Source organism: Mesoplodon mirus, assembly GCF_964341445.2.
Source record: "Mesoplodon mirus genome assembly, chromosome: 3".
NCBI classification, from domain to species: domain Eukaryota; kingdom Metazoa; phylum Chordata; class Mammalia; order Artiodactyla; family Ziphiidae; genus Mesoplodon; species Mesoplodon mirus.
The window spans coordinates 149,869,509-149,890,400 of NC_138978.1; the positions used below are offsets into that span (position 1 = coordinate 149,869,509).

The 20,892-nt window shown below is 44.3% G+C and overlaps 1 protein-coding gene and 1 pseudogene across 2 annotated transcripts; one reads left to right on the plus strand and one right to left on the minus strand.

Moving 5' to 3' along the window:
- Positions 1 to 920: 920 nt before the first annotated feature.
- On the plus strand, positions 921 to 9,995 carry LOC309801214 (eukaryotic translation initiation factor 2D-like; annotated as a pseudogene). Its single transcript has 7 exons — positions 921 to 1,136; positions 2,064 to 2,254; positions 3,733 to 3,816; positions 4,290 to 4,398; positions 6,958 to 7,064; positions 8,889 to 9,142; positions 9,643 to 9,995. The product of its transcript is annotated as a eukaryotic translation initiation factor 2D-like (transcript).
- Positions 9,996 to 10,930: 935 nt separating this feature from the next.
- LOC309801213 (dual specificity tyrosine-phosphorylation-regulated kinase 3-like) lies at positions 10,931 to 20,388 on the minus strand. The gene is made up of 3 exons (XM_082615765.1): positions 20,187 to 20,388; positions 18,199 to 18,310; positions 10,931 to 12,559 (listed from the first exon to the last, which is right to left on the minus strand). Exons 1-3 carry the CDS (start codon positions 20,261 to 20,263, stop codon positions 10,985 to 10,987), a joined length of 1,764 nt encoding a protein of 587 aa, XP_082471891.1. The 5' UTR covers positions 20,264 to 20,388; the 3' UTR covers positions 10,931 to 10,984.
- Between the last annotated feature and the right edge of the window lie 504 nt (positions 20,389 to 20,892).

The window sequence follows — 20,892 nt, forward strand, 5'->3', positions numbered from 1 at the left end:
GAAGCCAAACCATAATTTGATTTTACTATGCCTCAAAATTATTTTTTTTATAAGCACTCTGAGTTTTTAAAATTGCTTTGGAAACAAAATCCCCTCAAATAATGCCTGAATGCAAAAGGCACCTAAAAAGGTCCAAAAATGTGGGGTTTTGTAACCAAAAATGTTTCAGGGCTTCCCTGGTGGCGCAGTGGTTGAGCGTCTGCTTGCCGATGCAGAGGACACAGGTTCGCGCCCCGGTCCGGGAAGATCCCACATGCCGCGGAATGGCTGGGCTCCTGAGCTATAGCCACTGAGCCTGTCATGGCCGATGAGCCTGCGCGTCCGGAGCCTGTGCTCCGCAACGGGAGAGGCCACAGCAGTGAGAGGCCCGCATATCGCAAAAAGAAAAAAAATAGTTTTAAATAACAGATTTGAAGATCATTTGTATAGTTTTTTCCTCTTAACAGGAGGTCAAACCTCGGACTAAAGTGGATTCCCTGTTATTGTTATTATCACCTCATGTAAATTAAAAAACGGGACGGAGAAAATCTCGGAAAGAATTCTAGCTGAGGCCCCAAGTGTGCAATAAAATGTAAAGATCTTAAGAAACAAAAGCCCTGAAGAAAACCATTCAAGAGGCCTGCAAGTTTAAGAAAACACGAGTTCAATTAATTTTGTGCAGCTGAACTAAACTGCATGGAATGAGAGCTGGCAGAGCTCCTACTCAACACACTAGAACGCTGATGGAGTAAAAATGAACGGAATCGCTGTTGGCCCCAGAGATACTACAGACGCGCCCGCTCAAGCCACTCGCCTAGGCGCAGAGCCCGGCAGAAGGGGTGAGGCCAAAGGGTGCACCGCTCCGCGCAGGGATCCGCCCCGCCTTCTCCGGCCCCGCCCCCCATGCTTCAGTTCCCAGCCTTGCCACTAGGGGTGGCCGCGAAGCTGCGCGGCCCCGGTTTCCAGCCGGGCCCTTTTCCCAGCCGGGCCCAAGCATGGCTGCCCCCAGGACTGCGGGTTGGGAAGCTGCCGTGCTCGCGCTTTCCTGACAGTCCCTGGCTGCTGTGGTCTCCTTCTCTTCCCCAGGCCACTCCAGCAGACATGTTTGCCAAGGCCTTTCGGGTCAAGTCCAACACGGCCATCAAGGGGTCGGACAGGTGAGGGAGAGAAGAGCCTGCTCTGCCCACCAGGGCACCCAGACATCTCTCAAGCTCGGCTGGCTCCCAGCCTTTTCTGGGCTGGGTCAGACGACTTGGGGTGGAGGCCGAGGGGTACAGCCGGAGAAGGGACCCCGGGGGGCGGGCAAGGGTGAGTTAGACGTGTTTTGAGAGTGAAGATGGAGAGGAGGCCTGATTTATCTCCCAGGCTGTCTTTTGGATATTTTAGTGAGTTTACGAGAAAGCGTATAATTCAATCAGCGCGTATTGACTGCAGTCTGTTTAAGGTGTCGTGGAGGATGCCAAAATGAAGGAAAACGGGGTCCCTGCCCTACCAAGAGCTTTGAGTCCCTTGGGAGAGATTAGATGGAGCACAGAGAACTACAAGTATACGAGAAGAAGTGTCTAGTGATTACCACTGGCAGGAGAGACAGGTGGAGGGTGAGGTGAGAGGGGATAAGGCACATGTGGTAAGAACTGTATCTGTTCAGTTTTGCAAATGAAGGTGTCACCTTGGGAATTTTGGAGGCAGTGTTCTATAGTTGTCATTCTTGGTGCCCTAGCAGAGCTGTTTAATCATAAGTTGACAGATTTGGCAAGCATAGATGAGAAAGGAGTGGGTCCAGGAGCTATGTGTGGAGTCAGGAAGGCAGGGCTTAGTTTCCAGTGGCAGGCTAACTTGGGTCGCTTACCGGATCTCAGTTTTTTCCTCTCTTTGTAAAATGGAAAGACATGCCCCAGGAACATGTGAAAATAGATGAGACATTGGATGAGAAAGAGAATGGGATGTTTTGGAAGAGTGAGAATAAGGCATCATCAACCAGTCTTTTTCTTGGGCCTCGTGATTTTATAGTAAGTCTTGAGTCCTCAATATTTATTAAAATCCATCCAGGCAGCATACATACCAGGTATGTGTGCTCTCTGCAGGAGAAAGCTTCGGGCCGATGTGACAGCTGTTTTCCCCACTCTTGGAACGGATCAGGTCTCTGAGTTAGTACCTGGAAAGGAAGAACTCAACATTGTGAAGTTGTATGCTCACAGAGGGGATGCAGTGACTGTGTACGTGAGTGGTGGTAACCCCATCCTATTTGAACTGGAGAAAAATCTATATCCGACAGGTATGGCAATGGGATGGAGATGGCCATTACTATGGTCCTTGCCTAACATCTGTTTCTTCCATTAATCTGTCTTCCTTAAAACAAATAAATGCAAAATCTCCCTAAGAATCTTTTTGGATTTAGTGTCCCTAGAATTGGGTCTTTCAAGATCAGAAACTGCTATAGAAGTGAGGGGAAAAAAAGGGTTAACACAAAAAGAGGGTGGTTGCCAAGGGAAATTCTGAGGTGAAGAAACACTGGTTTCTAGTGGGTTAAGTAGGGATTGGAGCCGAGGTCGTGAAAAGGGTGGAGTTTCAGGGCATGTAAAAAATGCTTCTTAAAACTTTCACTAGTGGAATTTTCTTAAGATACTGTGATGGGAAAGAAGCTGGGTTAGTTAAACTCCATACCCAGCTGTCTTAGTGGTGGACTTTGGTTGCGATGTCTCACAGGGATTCTTTCTTAGGCTCTTGTCTGGCTCTCAGGATACTTTGCTTGCTTTCTTTGTCACAGATCTCAGAGAGGCAGTGTCCTTTTCTCTTTTCCATGGCTGCTGACACCTACTTTGTCATTTGGGGGCTTTTCTTCCTCCCAGCTTGGCTGCAGCAGCGCAGTGCAGTCTCCTACCCCAGGCCACCCCCACCCCCACCCTGCTTTGCTGCTGTACACATACAAGCCCTTTTTGATCTAAGGGTTTTACTGCTAATCCCTGTGGAAACAGAGAGAATAAAAATAATAAACATGGGAAAGTTTCAGAATTTCTTACAGGCTGGTGCCCTGGTTTCGGATTACTTGCTTCTGAGGACATAAAAGGAATCCTCGCTGGGGCTCTGTCCCTACTTTTATCCACTATGGCCATGTTTGGCTGCTGCCGTCCAGGTGGAACAATAGGTGCCTCCAAGTCTCAAGTGACACCCAGTTTCTTAAGTCTCCGCCTTCTTCAAGACTGCAGCCTCTTTGAGAAGGGAGTCAGCCTGATGTAAACTATATGGAATGTGTTTCCCACAGGAAAAGGGGCACTCAGTTCCCAGGGAGGGGAAAAGGGATACTGGACAGGCAAAAGCAGATGTTCACTTCATCACTAGTTTTAGCCTTACACATAAATATCCAACTTTGGCAGCTAAACAGACTCTTAGAGCTGTAGCTCACTTCATGTGTCTTCCGACCAGTAAAAGTGATAACTTCTCAAGATCGTAGATTGAGAGAAACTACTGCAAAGAGCTCAGTATAAATATGTAAAGAATGCAGGTCTCTAAGGCTAAAGCAAGGATTCTCAAGTAAATAGCATATAACATATAAACCGCTTCACAAACTTGGGGTAACCTAATAAAAAAAAAAGAATGCAGCTTCTTTGGGCATCCCCTTACAACCTTCTCTCTAGCTTTGACTTGAGTTTCTTTTCTACATGTTGATTAATGTGGCCTCAGTGTTTGGCTTTGCCATTCCCCAGGGGGTTGACTTTTGGGCAGTAAGTGTTTTCTGGCTCTCTTCTTGGACAGTGTACACCCTGTGGTCTTATCCTGATCTTCTAGCAACATTTACAACATGGCCCCTGGTGCTTGAAAAACTGGTGGGGGGAGCAGGTAAGAGTATTTTCCTATATTCTGGATAGTGGCTGAAACCTACTTAGTAAAGGCCAACTACTTTAATAAATGTACCCATTTTGTGCATTCATATGATTGAAAAATAGAATTCTTCCCTCATGTCTGTTGCATCTCTTACTTGGCTGCTTCCATAAGCTCTCTGACCCTGCTGTAAGGCTTAAATAAGATAAGTGACATGAAAGTGCTCTGTGAACTGCCATATGCTATACTTTAGATTAATAAACTGAATTTAGGAAACCAGAATAAGATAGATCATGGAAGTGGACCCTCAGCTTGGTGCTTCAGTTTGACCACTAGTCTCCCAGAAGGAAAAGGTCTGACCCTCAGTTTGCCACTTTTTATTTTCACTATGAATAATGTAGTTGATGCTTAACAAATGTATGTTTGTTGAGCAAGTGAGTAAATGACGCAGTAAACTGTGGAGTTAGTTGCGATGCTTTTGTTTCCTGCAGATTTGATGCTGCCAGGGCTAGTGGTGCCCCCTGCTGGTCTGCCTCGGGTACAGAAGGGTGACCTCTGTGCCATTGCCTTGGTGGGGAACAGGAACTGTGCCAGTCAGCTGTGCCTGTGGGGAAAAAACTTAGGGAAAACTTGGGAGGGGTGGGAATGACAACTTCACAGCATATGGATAAAGGATTAAAAGAAAAAACATATTCTTCCTGAGCAATCAGAGAGTGGGGAATGGCAGTGAGCCTGTGGGGTGTCCATACATCTGGGCCAAGGGTATTTGCTCCTGCTGCTGCTTCTTCCTTTTTAAAATTTATTTGTTTTTTTTCTCCTTTAAAACTTTTTTTCTTAGATTTACAGAAGAGTTGCAAGTATAGTACAGAGTCCTGAAATACTCCTTACCCAGCTTCCTGTAATGATAACATCTTGTATAACCACAGTACAGTTATCAACACTAAGGAATTAACATTGGTTCAGTCCTTTTGACACTATTACAGACTTTATGCATATTTCCCCAGTTTTCCCACGATGTCTTTTTTCTCTTTTTTTGTGTTCAAGAATCCAGTCCAGGGTACCACATTGCATTTAGTTGTCATGTCTTCTTAGTCTCCTCTCTGTGACATTTTCTTGGTCTTTCCTGCCTTGCATGACTTCAACATTATTTTTGTCGAACATCCACATCATCATCCTCATCTTTTAATTATTTTTAATAGACTTATTGAGATATAGTTTTCATACTATAAAATTCACCTGTTTCAAATGTACGATTCAGTGATTTTTTTTAGTATATTTACAGGGTTGTTCAGCCATCACCACAGTGTCTCTTTTTTAAAATAAATTAGGAAGTAATGGTATGAACAGTTCTGAAAAATCAAAACCCTCTCACCCCATAATCCTTTTCTCCTAGAAGTAACCATTATCATTCTGATGCACGTCCTTGTCAGCCTTCTTCAATGCATATATACACGTGCATATAAAATGTATGGTTTGGGGTGTGTATGTTTAAAAATACAAATGAACAAACTTTATCCCTATTACTTTTTCACTTCAGGTAGTGGGGGCATGTTCCATGTCAGCAAGCACAGATAAGCTGAATCTTTTTACCCACTGTGGGGTGATGGGAAAAGTCCTCTTCTAGTAGACATTGTGGTTGCCTCTACTTCGTCTCTATCACAAACAAGATCTTCCTGAGGCCTCTAGGGACACTAGTGCCAATATTTTTCTAAAGTAGATACTAGGGAGCAGAACTGTTTGGCTGAAGATCGTGCATATTTTCTGTTGCCCTATAAAAATGCTGTGTCAGTTTTCCCTCCTACCTACAGGGTATATGGAGCCTGTTTCCTTACATGCTCACCGACACTGGATATGATGGGTCATTTTCATTTGTATCATCCTGAATGAAAAACGACATCTTATTATTTTACTCATTGCTTCTTTGAGAGGGAAACATGGTAGGCATGGGAGGGGTCAGTGTTTAAAGATCTTATTTTTGTTGCTCATATTCTCCCATTTTCCTTGAACCTTTGGGAACCAAGCACCTAGAAATGTTTCCTTCCTTGTTTACCTGTAGCAAAACTTGAAGTTGAAAAGAATGGTGAAATTATTGTTTTTTCCCCCCAGTATTCTATCCAAGATCGGAGAAAACTACATAAATGTGTATTTGGCCTCTGAGTTTGGCATTTAGAATGTATGTGGGAATGAATCCTAGGTGGTTTATGGAAGGGGGTGAGGGTACAAGGGAGTTTACGAAAACTACAAGACAGGTTCGAGACCGAAGTTCTTGAGCCATTGACGATTCCAAGGGTGGAAGACAAAGACCCGTCTTTTAGGAACTGGGAAAGAAGCCAAATTCAAAGATTCTGTGGCAGGAACTGACCCATGGGCACAGGAAGTGGAGCCACCGGATTAGCAAACGTTTTTTTTGAAGTTCAGGTGTTGGGAAATCTGCCCTTGAATCGTCTCCCTTGGGTCCAGGCAACGTTGCCAGGCTTGTATATTCCCCTCCTGTTAGCCAGCTGGACACCGATCCTTACAGGCAATGTGTGAGCATTGCTGAGTAACAGTGGGCTGACAGAGATTTCCCATTTGGGCTTTGGAAGTTTTTTGTAGTTATTGTAAATGTGGTTGTTTCTGATATTTTGGACACATCCAGTTCTTAGATAGATGTTATACAGAGCAAGGCCTGTTATAAAGAACCCACTCAGAAGGAACCTTTCGTTGGTACCACTGTATCTCTCTTCTCTCTTCCCTCTGGCATCCCTCAGCCTAATTTAAGGCATATGAATGGCCTCCCTTCTGAATTTCCATATAGGATGGCTATGCCTTTTTTAAGATAGGGGAGATAATTTATTTTTTGAAATTGAAGAAAGGGAACTTTAAATATCCTTCTGAGTCCTGCCTGGGTTTGGTTCATAATAAGAATATAAGAATGATAACATCAGTAGAGGAGTTACTTACACAGAAGGGAATATTTGGTCAAGGAATTTTTGAAAGTCATATGTGTAGGTAATTTGAATAAGATTGAGACTGCACCGAGTTTTAGCTCTGTGATACAAGTGGATGCTTCAGATTTGCAACCGTGGTGCTTTGAACACATGTGTAGAAACCTGGTCCTGACATGTGCCCTCCTGGAAGACTTTCCCTGACCCTCGTCTCTGACCTCCTCCTTCTCAGAGCCCCCGTTGCCATCGGAGTTGCTGCCATGTCACAGCCGAGATGCTGACCTCAGGTGTGAAGGGAAGGGGCTTCTCTGTGCTCCACACCTACCAGGACCACTTGTGGTGGGTTCCATGCTTTTTCTGTTTTATAGGGAGCTGGGTGGGCGGAGGGAGCACAGGGCCTGGATTGAGAAGCGAGAGTTTTGATCCCTGCTGTGTCCTTAGTCAAGTTGCTGACCCTAGACATTAATTTCCTTGCAAAATGTGGAGAAAAGATTTTTTTTTGGCCTGTTTAGAAAAGAAATTACCGAGAACTTTATTTTCTAGGTGAATTATAGAATCCTAGGGCTGGAAGAAGGCCTTAGGGATTGTCTTCTCTGCCTCTCAGTACAGTGATATTCTTTATTTTTATGGCACTGGTCGATCTAGCCTTTTCTGCCGTGTACATTTAGGCATTTTCTGACCCCATGATGAGTGCTCGGGAATTCTCACATCTGAATCCAAATCAAAGTAGAGTAGGTCCTCAGGCACCAGGGTGACAACCTGATGACTTTCCTGTTGTTCAAGTTCCACATTTAGGATCTCCTCCTCATTACAGAACTTGCACTTTCTCACTGTGACAGTTGCTCTCTGGAGCTGTATGTGAGTTTATTTTCTGGTTATTTTCTTGTCATTTAACCAAAATAGTAAGTAGTGCTTTTCTCGAAAGCAGTATACCTGGTCTTCTGGCCAAGTGTTGTGTGGCCTGTTGGTATAGATTTACCCTTACGTTTTGAGTCAGTCTTGGAGTTACTTATTTTACAAGTATTGGCCAAGCCCTGCTTTGCTGGAGGTACAGCCTCATCAGTGTGGGTTTCAGCAGGCATCTGAGGGCTGCTTACTCACGTACTCCCAGCACCTTGTTTTCTGACTGTTAGTCTGGGCAGTTAAGGTCTTGTTGTCTAAATTGTTTTATCAGTGGCTGCCTCAGTCTCCCCTCCTCCCGCCCTTTGAAAACACTTACGGTATTTACCTGATCAGAATAGCCTAAACATACGCTCTGGCCTCACTAGTAGCCATACTTAATAAGCCTTGCTGCGGCTGTTAGTAAAACTTTGTTTGACTTGCATAATCTTAGTTAACAACATAATGCTTTTTGTTTTTACCGCTCTGCTATGTGGCGTCCCTTTTTTTCCTGTCTTCATAAGGCTTAGTGGCATAAAGCCATTGTAATCTCTACTCTGCAGGTTAGATTGCATTCTTTTTTTTCAGTTGAGGTATAGTTGATGTACAGTGTTGTGTTAGTTTCAGGTGTACAGCCAAGTGATTCTAGTGACCATTAGTATATCTAGTGATTCTAGATATAGATATATACATATATGTTTTTTCTCGGATTCTTTTCCATTAAAGGTTATTACAAGGTATTGAATATAGTTCCCTGTGCTATACAGTTGGTCCTTGTCATTTATCTATTTTAGATTGCATTCTGATTTAACACAGAAGCAGTCTTGAGCAGTCTTGAGCAGTCCAGGTGTTTGTAATTTGTTCCATACGCTCAACCTTGGGTTTGTATTTCACCAACCTGGTACTACAGATGCGTTTGCAATCTTCATTTGGTTATTTAATTCAAAATGGTTTTATATTTAATTTCTATGAAGGGAATACTTTGGAAGGGGAGCTCCACTTTAACTATGTTGTCTTTAATTTTTCTCTGTCCCTGAATTTCTGTTTGGGTTAAGGAGGAGGCAAGAATTACTCTCCCCATTTCAAAGATGAGGAAACTGAGGCATGGGACTTCTCTGGGCCCAGAATTGGAAACAGAGTTGAGAGGCACACCCAGGTTCTCTGGCCTCTCCTGGACACCCCTGCCTGTGGGTCTTACTCTCTCTGGACCCCTGCTGACCCCCTGACCGGGGCTGGAGAGTGTTGTGGCTGCTGCTCAGTGTTTCTGACATGAGGCTTTTGCAGGCGATCTGGAGACAAGTCCTCTCCACCATCCATTGCTCCACTGGCCCTGGATCCCCCAGATCTCCGTGAAGAGAAGGGGTCTGTCCAGGCAGACACCACCTTGCAGGGAGACATGAGGCGCCTGACCCTGGCGGGAGAGGAGGAGGAGGGGGAGGTTGAGCAGAGGTGTGGGGAGAAGTCCCCGTCGGAAGCTACAGAAGACCCCAGTGTCGGGGGCCTGAGCCCAGAGCCCACGGACAGCAAGACCCTTCAAGGTACAGCTCTGGCAGGAGCAGGGCGCTCGCCTCTCAGTGTAGGGACTGAAGCGCTCGGCTCTGCTTCCCACCAGAGCGGCGCCAGGGCTCCGGGAGGGGCGGGGAAAGGCCTTAGTTTTGGTGAGGGTGGTGCCACAGCCCTTTGCCATCTTACCTGGGAGTCTTCCGAATATGTCGCGTTTCCCTGGATACCCGTCGGCTCTGCTATTTGGACTGATCCCAGCTACACGGCCCTCTTAGTGTTCTTCTGGCTCTGACTTCTCTATCAGAGAAGCATCCGCGCCTGGCTGGGTGGGACTTTGTGGCCTGACCCCCTCTGTGGGGTCAGACCTCTGTAAAGGCTCAGTGTTCTAGAGAGTCTGGGAGCTTTGGTGCCTGGGAATGGGCTCCTTCAGAGCTGAGGGGTGAGGTACGGATGTCACCGTGCGGGGACTTATCTTGTGCTGCGCGGGCCTTCTGCGGCCCTCAGGAAGGATGTGGTTCTTGTCTTCTCCTTGCAGAGCAAATGGACGAACTGTTGCAGAGATGCTTCTTGCGTGCTTTGAAGTACTGCGTCAAAAAGGCTGACCTCCCTTTACTCACCAGCACTCTCCTGGGCAGCCACATGTTCTCCTGCTGGTATGGAAGGCATGGTGTGGGCTGGGGGCCGGGCGGTGGGTCTGTCTCCTGCTCTTTGGTGGTAGGATGGGACAAGGCTGATGGGGGAATTGTTTTAGGGACATGATGTGGAAAGAGCGAAGTGGAGGGTTGATCTGGCAAATACTGAGTTTTAAAGACTTAAGTTTTAGCCAGTGAAAGGATGTCGAGGAAATGAAGGTTAAAATTCGCAAGGCGCTTTGATCACTGCCTCTGCTGTGGTGATTCTGGGCTCTTTTACGGATTGGGCAGCATGTCCGGCCCCGGAAGGGCCCTGGGGCAGCCTGTTTGTTCTGGAGGCTTCAGTCCCCTCACCTTTCTGAAGAGTAGGTGGGCCAGATTAGGTTGTGTCAGCAGGAAGAATCGGTGTGAACCCCCCCACCCGACCCGCACACACAGCCACCAGCAGAGGGAGTGTTACATGTGGGTTGAACCTGGACTTTGAAGACTGAGCCATCTGGGCTCAAAAGCCAGCTCCCCAGGGTGTTGGAGCAAAGGTGTATTTGAGCCCATTACCAGGCTTCTCTGAGCCCTGATTTCTAACACTTGTAAGATTGCTGTCAAGATCGAATAACCTGACATTTAATAAGCACCCAGTAAATATTATCATGTCAGGAGAGTTGCTTATTGATTTTCACCTCAAGTCTGAACTTCTTTCTGAGAATTTTGCTCTGTTTTTTAAACAAGGGGTTTTAATGTAATTCTCTTCCTCTACATGTGAGCTTCTTTAAGGCATTCTATACCCATGTGGGGTCTGGAGTGCACGGCAGATCTAGTTTTCAGTCTCATCTATAACTACGGCCATGTCCCAAATTAAGCCTCTGGAACAGATGCCGAGGGAGACTAGAAGTGAACGTTCAGGATATACTTTCTGGTATATCGTCTACCTTGAGAGAAAAGGATTTAAACCCACAGAATAATACACAGGTTGGTGAACACCTGACAATAATAACAAAAGATGCACTGACTTATAAAAAGTCTTTTACTATGTATCCCAGGATGGCCAATACAAGCTGGTTAGGTAATTAGCCCTTCAAGAGTTCTTTTACAGTCATATAAAAATGCTTTGCCTTGTTAAAAAAAGATATCTAGTCTACCAAAAACATATCCATTAATGGGCTTGGTGTTGTTTCTTTTTTTCCATTTTCAGGTTTGCAGGATGATTAAAAATACCTACATATCATCTCTGAGCACACCAGCTGTCCATTAGCTAATCAGTTTTGGCAATACAGTGCACAGAGGTATACCACCACTGGTTTCTGACATTAAGTTAGCTTTAAGCTTATTGGCTATTCGTACAATTGGAGGCAGCTTGCAACCCAGGCCCTGGAAAGCATTTGCAGGGTTTACTACCCTTTTGCCTGACACCTTTTCAATGGTGAGAGGTCTGGGCACAGACTTGCTAATCCAAGGGTGTCTTAGTGCTTGAGCTGGGGTCAGGCGGGCAGAGGGGTCCCAGGTAAGACACCTTTTCAAAAAGTCTATGAAGAAGTAATCATCACACCCCTTCAGTGCTGTCCGCCAGTCTTTGCTGCCTGGGGGACCCCGCTTCTTACCCCTCCGTGAACGACCGCCCACAAACACAACCCTCCCATCTGCCCGACTGGTCACAAAACAGTAGCGAGGTAGGCCCCTGGAGTTAATAAAGTACTTGGCATGTTTGGATTGCTCCAGGAGTTTTGGTGGTGGCATCCCTAGAAGCTCCATCATACAGGCCAGCTGGTCTCCTTCATCCTCTCCAGGGAAGAGAGGATGTCCTGTTAAAAGTTCTGCAAGGATGCAGCCAAAACTCCACATGTCAATGGACGTGCTGTAGCGGCTTCCTAAGATGATCTCTGGAGCTCTGTAGAACCGAGACTGGATATAGGTGTCAAGCTTCCGGTACTCAAAACAGCTGGACCCAAAGTCAATGACCTTAGTCGCACTGTGCCCATAGCGTTTCAGGAGAATGTTTTCTGGCTTCAGGTCACAGTGAATGATCTTGTTTCTGTGGAGAGCATCCAAGGATTGCAAGATGGATTGAGCAAACTTGCGAACCAACTGGATACTAAAACCCTGGAACTTGTTTTTTTTCATGAGCTCATAAAGGTCTACGCTCAGTAACTCAAAGGCCATGCAAACATGGTTCCGGAACGTGAAACTTTCCAGCATATGGATAACGTTCATGCTACCGGTTTTATCCCGCTTTTTAAGATGCTCCAAAATCCGGATCTCCTCGGCTGCTTGGCGATGGAGGTGCTTTTCATTGCGTACCATCTTCAGGGCCACGTACTGTCGAAGTTTGTGATCATAGACCCGGGCTACCTGCCCAAAACTGCCCTTGCCAATAATTTTCAGCACCTCATATCGATAAGCTAGATGGTCTCGAGGCACGTGAATGTAGGCCCCATCTGCATCATCATAACCCCCATTATTGGGACCACCGATAACTCCATGTCTTTTTTTGGCATTTGGACCCACAAAGTAAATTTCTGGATAATTGATGATTTCCAGCTTCTCATAAGCAGTGAGGTGGTGTTTATACTGCTTCAGTGCTTGTTCTGGAGTCAGAGGCAACACTTTGGATGCTTTGGATGAACTGCTGGATTTTACTGTATTCACACGATCTGAACTTTTACCCTGAGAAACTGTAGGAGAGCATTTTTCAGAGTCGTTGATGCCATCTGACTGAAAAGTATCAGATCTTCTGTTGCCAGATTCTTGAAATAGTTGTTCTACCTTCATCTCACCTCCATTCAGGAAGCACTGAGTAGGATCTCTTGTTAAATGCTCAGTGGTGATCTACGGCAAAGAGAAGTGAATCTATGTTAAAGTCACTAAAAACGGTGGAAGAACGAAAGAATCGTCCCCCTGACTGAACAAAACAACAAAACATGCCAGTTGTGTAGTTAAAAGGCCCAAAAGTGAGATAAGAAAAGCAGGAGTCTCTAGAAACTCGTGTTATGTTAATCCTTAGGTTCCCTGACTGCTGTGGCCACCCCAGCCCCACTACATAGGCCTCCCTTTGTTCAAAACAAGACGGTCATCTTACCATACCCGAAACATGCTAGATTCCTTCTAACTGGTATGTCTTCCTACCGAGAATCTTTTCACCCCATCCACTCAAATCCTACGCTCTTTCAAAGCCCAATGCTAGTCCTCCCTCTTCCACTTAGAACTACTCCAAGCCCATACTAACTATGGCTCCACTCACATCTTAGCTGCAGCTTTTCGAGTCTACCACGTAATCTGGCCCTTGTTATATATATACTGTCCTATATTGTTCACAAACTGTTTCAAGTATCTTCCCAAATCTTAAGGGCATGTACCAGGAGCAAATGAATACATATTAAAGTGTTCTGTAAATGATACAGGGACAGAGGCAGGATGTGATCCCCAGGTCTTCTGAATCTTGGTCCAGAACATTAACATAACCTGGTACCAGCTTCTCCTAGTGCCTGTACTATTCTCCAGTAGGGCTGAATGTTGACCTTGGCCTGGAATCAACCAAGGCCTCATCATCTACTCCTGGGTCCCCAAATAAATGATCGCATCTTCCTATCTCAGTTCATTGAATCACAAAATTTCTAATCCAGAGAGAACTCTTGAGATCACCAAGGCCAATTCTTTATGTATCTGATGAATAGCAGTGAGAATCTAAGGCCCCAGGGTGCTGCTTGTAAAACTCTCCTAAAGACAAAGAGTCTCCTTTCTCTCTCCTTCCCTTGCTCATAGACACATACACTAGTCTCCCTCAGCAAACGCCTACGTGACAAAGGCATACAACTCTTTTTACTTGATTTGGCATCACCTTTTCCTGCAAGGAACAATAACCCACAGAAGAAAACTCTACTTATTAAATACCTCTGAAATGAAATAAGATTCTGTGAAACTCGATGGAGGGAAAGACAATGAAAAAGCCAAACGCTAAAAAAAATACTAAGAAAAATATAAGAATGTGCTAGAAGGAAAGAAGAAAAAAAGTGCTAAAAACTGTTGTTTTAAAAAAAAAAGGCTGGGATACTTCAAAGAACATCTATTTTTCTAAACAGACCCTGAAGAACTTTACCCCCGATCTGTATGATTGAGAGCCTCTACGATCAGGGGTAGATAATTCCAGAGAAGCTCTGAGCTATCTTTATGATCTCTTAAAATATAACGCAAATTATAAGGTAATGATCCAAAGTGGCCAACCATTTAAAAAAGAGAATTTTAATATAACCTAAGCAAACAACACCTGACCCATCACCTATATAAATAAAAATATAAAAGATGTAAATATAAAAAACAAAAAAGGGATGAAAAAAAAATTAAGTGTTGGCATACTTTAGACAGCCCCTAATTTAGTTATAAAAGCACGACATTAGTTCCTGCCTGCTTCTTTTAGGTCATTTAATCAATTTAAACATTTATATAGTACTACAGTTACAAAAATGAGGCACTGCACCATCTTACATATAAGCAAAGCAGCCAGTACAACGGTAGCCGTACTTTGGCATTGAGTTTCTCAATAAAGAGGCAAGATACGGACCAGGAGAGATCTCTGATACCAAAATAGAGAACTATCACTAGTCAAGAAAATAAAACACAGGCTGGCAGACAGAACCTAAATACCTTGCTAAGATGTAAATATAATGCAACATTTTGTTTATCAGCAATTAAGTCAAATAACCATTCCTGTTTTTAGGGATGGAAAAAAAAGGCCTCATCCATCCATCTAACATTCACATGAGCACTAATTGTTCACAATTATAAAAGTGCCAAAAAACAGGTTACCTCAAGGCACTACAATCTATTAGGAGATAGGTTTGGCTGAACTAGGGAATTATAATTATTTGGTCTTAGGTAGATTTACATAACAAAACCAAATATTTGCATGCATCTAAACCAGTTTTCCTTAAATTTTTACTACCTAACCTAAATGCATCTAAATATTTACTGCTAAAATCCTGGGGACACATTCTGAAGAAATGTGAAGTCAGAAGGCCTAGGTTGGGGTCCTGGCTACACTGCTCAAAAACTGTAGGTCCCAGGGTAGGCTTAACCTTTAGCCCAGTTTCTTAGCCTCAATTTCTTTATCTTTAAAATGTGGATAATAATACCTCCTTGCAGGATGTTGTGTGAATCAAATTATAATTAATAATATATGTGAAAGACCCTCAGAAACTATAAAACATGTTAAAAACACTGGTAACAATTAGGCAAAATTCTCAATATATTGTTTAAACTCCAATACACCCTCCCTTTCCCCTTTCAGCTTCTCTTTTCTCTCTGTGGTGCCTTCCTCTGCAGTTCCAGACTCCCTCCACCAGACATCTGGCATTAACTATGCCTTCTGCTCCGTGAAGGCCTGCACAATCAGCCTTCCCTTAGGATGCATGGAAACACCTCACCCACTTTCTCCCCCACATAAAACCTCCTTTCAACTTGCCATGCAATTTAATGGGTTATCTCTCCAGACATATTTGACCTTTAAAAAGAGCAATGCCTTAACCCAAGGGAATGACTCTCTAGGACCCGCGGTCATCAATGACAAGCTGGTAGGAAAGGTATTTGTGGTCCAGGGTCCACCCCTGGGCATTTCACCTACTCTACCTACATGTAAGGCTGTGCTGGCTCTGGAGGTATTCATTTCTGTTTGTGGTAAAGAGAGGGTCTCAGGTACAGACTGTTAATAAGAACAGAAATTTAACTTCCACAGAACTATTACAATAAGATTAAGGATGTCATTTGGATTTCCTGACTCATGGTTTTTCCTTAAAGTGAGCCTAAATCTCTCTCTCTGCAAATTAAGTCTTATTTTGCCCTCCGGAACTACACAGGAGGGTCCAAATTTCCATGTTAAAGCCCTTCAGATACCTAAAAGGGGCTGTCCTGCCTTCACCATTTTTTCTCGAGGCTCATCATCCCCATCACATCCTCCACCTCACACAGCCTGGGTCAGGCTGCCTTACTATATCCTATTCACGTTCTCAACACGTTATGGGCTGCACGGTATATCTCTCTGCAAGTGTGCCTTCCAGAACAGAACAAGACACTTCAGGTCTAGTCCCCTGAGGACTGTCAAGGTTTGAACCTCCAATGAATCTGAAGAATTCCAGAAAGAAATTTTTCCACACAGGGAGGGGTTCTCACCTTAGCTTTCTTTCCTTTCCTGTAATAACTCAAATACTGCTCTGAATCAATTATGTATCAAGTCTGCTGTGCTATAAATAAAATCTTCCTTCCGTTCTAGGAGAATCTAGAATTTTCACACATGTTAAAGTAGTTACAAAACACTATATATTTCTAGTCTAGGGTTATAATCACAATAAATGACCAATGTCTGCAATCGACTTCAAATATTTTAACTATGTAATTATATCCAGAGAGACAAATAATGCCAGATTAATCATGTTTTATTTAAGAATGCTTCATGTATATTGTTAATTTGGAGCGCTCTTTTTTTTTTTTTAACACCCCTGTATTGGAGTATAATTGCTTTACAATGGTGTGTTAGTTTCTGCTTTATAACAAAGCGAATCAGCCATACATATACATATGTCCCCATATCTCCTCCCTCTTGCGTCTCCCATCCTCCCTATCCCACCCCTCTAGGTGGTCACAAAGCACCGAGCTGATCAGTTTGGAGCACTCTTGACATTTCAAATAGAATCTTCAACTGCGTTAATCAAGTCTTAAAGATCTTGTTGAGAAATTCAGAAAAGGAACATCCTTCTCGTCCAGATATAAAACACCACCCCCTCCCTCGTTCTCGACCCTAAATCTCTGCAACACAAAGCTAACCCAATAAAAGCCTATGAGCAGATGATTTATAGTTTACAACAAGAATGTAAGGGCATCTTGGATAAACAAGGAAGCCAAAGCACTTTGTGAAATGAGCAATAGCGTCTCGCAATGGAGTCATGGCATAATGAACTATAAGTGTTACTAAGAGGTCAAAAGCACTTTTTTCAGCAAATTTTGCAAAGACAGCATTGTTTTAGAATCTAAAATCTTATGTTTTGCAAGCTGTGTTACTCTGAATACCACACAGTAAAAAAATTCATTTTGATCCTGAAACATACAATTTAATTGCCCTACTATATGGTGATTAGCACTGGCCAACTCTGAAGTAAAGTTAAAATGGACTTTAAGTCACATGATGACGGACTATAAAAGTTTCCCAGAGAGATGTGCTAATTGTCAGGAAGTAACCATGAAATCTGATAGTCAACACACGAGTATATAGGTGGTTCTGGAGCTCTTAGAGATTTTTACATATTAAAAACAATAAGCTTGTGGAGAATGGAAACTTACTGCACTTTGGAAAGGAGATTAAAAATAGGGTGACCAGCCTTCCAAATATATGTAGCCCGTATTTTGTAATATTATTAGCCTTGAAAGTAGTGAAGGGGTTGATTTTTAGTGGCAAAAGCTGACAAACCGTTGGGAAGGACTATGAAAAATGCAAGCAGTGTTTTACATAGAAATAATTTTAGGTCTTAAACAGAAATATGAAGGAGAATTATTGATAAATTAGTCTACTCAATTATTCAGTTTGTTCGTTGATGATATATGCAGCAAATTTTAAAGTCACAGGATAGATTCTCCCTGTCATGGAACTTGTCCAAAACCCTGCTCTCCCTACCTCTCTATGAGTGCCGAGGGAATGGGAATTAATTTATTCTCTTAAACATAAAACGGTGTCAAAAGCTAAATGTCTGCAAGCTCCAAAATGATTAAATGCATCGAAACCAAAATGCATTGCTCAAGTTTCATTTATGATCTATAAAATGGTTCTCTTAAGCATACTAATAAGCTAGGACTGCATTTCTACCGTGCAGGAAAAATCTGCAGATCTGTAAGTTCAGAGGTATTTTCTGTTTCTTGTTCTTGTTAAAATGAGCCATCATAATACACTGTACATATCATTCTATCAAAAAAAAAAAATAACCACTATCTAGGGCTTCCCTGGTGGCGCAGTGGTTGAGAGTTCGCCTGCCAATGCAGGGGACACGGGTTCGTGTCCCGGTCCGGGAAGATCGCACATGCTGCGGAGTGGCTGGGCCCGTCAGCCATGGCCGCTGAGCCTGCGCGTCCGGAGCCTGTGCTCCGCAACGGGAGAGGCCACAACGGCCACAACGGCCACAACGGTGAGAGGCCCGCGTACCGCAAAAAAACAAACAAACAAACAAACACTATCTAGATAAAAGTAGCATGTCGTTTTTTTCCCTATTTACCCCAGTGGATTGAAAGGAATAGGTGGGCTCCAAATCAAAATCATTCTGAAAAGCTGAACTTGGACCACAGAAATTGTTATTTCAAAGTCAAGAGAAACCAAAAGTGAATAAAAAAGAGCCTGGGTTACCAGTGACATGTACCTGTACCTTGACCATTTAAAGTAGCACTTCCTCCTTTCCAGGCCCATTAGAGCTCAAAGAATTACTTCATTTACTTACATTTAGTCTTCTGGGTAGAGGTGGTTCAGAAGGATTGCAGAGTGCATTTGAACAGGGTGAGCCTTTGGTTTCATCTATTATCACGACACTATCATAGACAAAATCATCCAATCTAGTTGAAAGGATTACAGATAAAATCTGTCAGTAACTGAAGTATATAAATTTGTATTTCCAAAACACCCTTTAACTGCTTCATATCTGCTACAAAGAATAATTAATACAAACAAATGTCCACACTGCATTTTGGCACTGAATACACACCACAGGGGTATTTGGCAGAGGAAGGGAGGAAACCCAACTTTTCCTCCTTTTTTTATTTTTAAAGAAAGGACAGCATTTCTAGGTTTATAGTTTGAAATTGTTAAAATACGTCTTACTTTCTGAATGTTGTTAACAATAGGGACCATCAAAAGAATCTCATTTAACTTACTACTTGAAAACGAAGGCTAGTTGAAATCTGAAGCCTAAAAGCTAACCAGAACAAACAAACAAGACAGAGAACTGTATTTTCAAGTCGGAGACTTGGATTCTAATCTCAGCTCTACCACTGGCTGGCTACTCTACCTTCCTCTCTGAGCCGTTGGCCACATGTTGTAAAGGGAAGAATAGTTCCAGTCTACGCACTTCTGGGTCTCACAAGCAAGAAATAAAAGGCCTTCTTAGGGCTTTCTCTATATTTATTTATTTACTTTCCTACTTAACATCTATCTAACTTGTAGAAAACTACAGTGAATTCTACAGCAAATACTATAGGGATTCTCTAAATTACAAAACGTACTGGATTTCACATCTTTACCCACTTAATTTTCGGGTGGATGGTGGAAGCTAAATGCCAAATGATAATTTTTCTCTGCTCTTTAACGCTGTGCCTCCCTCCACCGCTGTAAGGGAACACAAAAGACGGAGAGGATTTATTTAATCCACAGGATGGCGCTGAATAATGTATTTCATCTGCCACCAAGAACATGGATTTCCCAGTAACACACATCAGCATTTCATTGTATCATTTTTACATGATATACTATGAATACAATGATAATGAGCCAGCTGCAAGGGAAGAATTTTTTTTAATCTTTAAAACTATGCTGGAATATTTTAGTGGCTTATAAAAACTGTTTTGTAAAATTCCAGAGTTTTCTTAATCGATGTGTTATAGGAGTACAAAGAGAAAAAAAAACCCGAAAAACAAAAACCAAACAGAAAACCCACTACAAATTATTTTTGGAATGTTCTCTTTTTAAAAAACATGCTTACATTCTGATAAAATTATACCTTTACGGGAACTGCTTCATTGACAAGAACCAAAAATTCTGGATGTGACTGATTCTTTGCCAACAGCACGAATAAAACAAACAAAATGGGACAGACGTCCACATTTACAAAGAAGAAGACAGACTGAAGACCTACAAGATTTCCTATAAATAGCCAAAGGAAATTACCCAAAGGTAGTCTCTATGCAAATGAAGTGGGCAGGTGGTCCCTACTCTCCATTAAGGTGTAAAATCCTATGAAAGGTGGAGAATCTCTCAAAACACGATCCACAAAAAGTCCTACGCGGCAGAGCCCCTCACCTACACCCCTCACGGCAAAGCCCTTGGTTATCTGCTCTGAGCAACAGGGCTTATTGGAAAAGGTATTGCTCCCTGTGTCCCCCAGTTTGCTAAAAAGCCCCACCAAAAACATCCCAGCTTCTCAGAGTTCCTACCATATACCCCTGATGTAGGACTTCAGAAATAATCCCCAGGGTGGGAATTCTTCTTTGCCTAACTCCTTTCTAGCCCACTCCCGCGCTGGGCTGGGGGCAGGGGAGCTGATGGAGAGGAAGAGGGTGGGCCAGTCCCGGAGAGGGAGTCAGACCCCTTCCCTCGTCCTTACTGCTTGGGGGCTCGCTCAACCTCCAGCCCAGTCCATCCACGCCCCCCGACCTCGCCTGCCAGCTGCAGCGGCTCCTTCGGGAGCCCCAGCGCGTTATCCCCCGGCGCCGTTACCTCCGCGGCTGGGGCGGCAGTCCGTCTCCTGGCGGCCCCGCATCTTTCCGCCCGGACCCGCGAGCTGTGCCTCCCATCCGTTAGCTCCGGACCCCCCGGAGGGAGGGGCGGCGTTTGGACGGTCAGGCGAGCAGCGTCCACCTGAGCTGGGGCGGCTGCCTCCCGGGCCGCGACGTTTCCTCGGTACCTCTCTTCCACACAGTGCAGCTCCCAGCGCGTCCGCTCGGGACTGGCTGGGGTCGACAACTGCCAGAGGAGCAGCAGGGGCGGGAAGGGGAGTGGTGTGGTCGCCTAGCAACCGCGACACGCCCCTTGAAACGCCTCGGCGCAACAATGTGGCCACGCACAGGGGCGGGGCCGAGGCCACTCCCCACTGAGCGGCGCGTGTCTCGGAAGCTCTCGCTGGCCCCGGAAGGTGGGAGGCGGGAGGCTGGGAACCCGCCGCCTGAGGTTCTCTGGTCGCTGGCCGAGGCCTGAGGGCCGCGGCTGGGGAGGTAGAAGGGCCCTGACGGAGGGTTTGTGAAATAGCAGCCCCCGATTTCTGCCTCAGAAGTGGCAGCCGGCACCTCACGGTCAGCTAGCTATCTCTTAGCAAGTTGCAGCCTAGAGTTCTAAAACCTCCCTTGAATATGAATAAAATGAGAACGAAAGACATGGGTAATTTCTCAGACTTCTCCACTGAGGGGCGTCCCTCCGGAGGGTAATG

What these genes read in the sequence shown, in the direction of transcription:
- LOC309801213 (XM_082615765.1), bottom strand. Translation starts at nt 20,263, where the DNA reads ATGGGAGGCACAGCTCGCGGGTCCGGGCGGAAAGATGCGGGGCCGCCA. An exon ending in CTGCCGCCCCAGCCGCGGAG is followed by an intron (nt 18,311 to 20,186) that starts GTAACGGCGCCG and finishes CCTTTCAACTAG; the next exon opens with ATTGGATGATTTTGTCTATG. An exon ending in CTCTACCCAGAAGACTAAAT is followed by an intron (nt 12,560 to 18,198) that starts GTAAGTAAATGA and finishes TCTTTGCCGTAG; the next exon opens with ATCACCACTGAGCATTTAAC.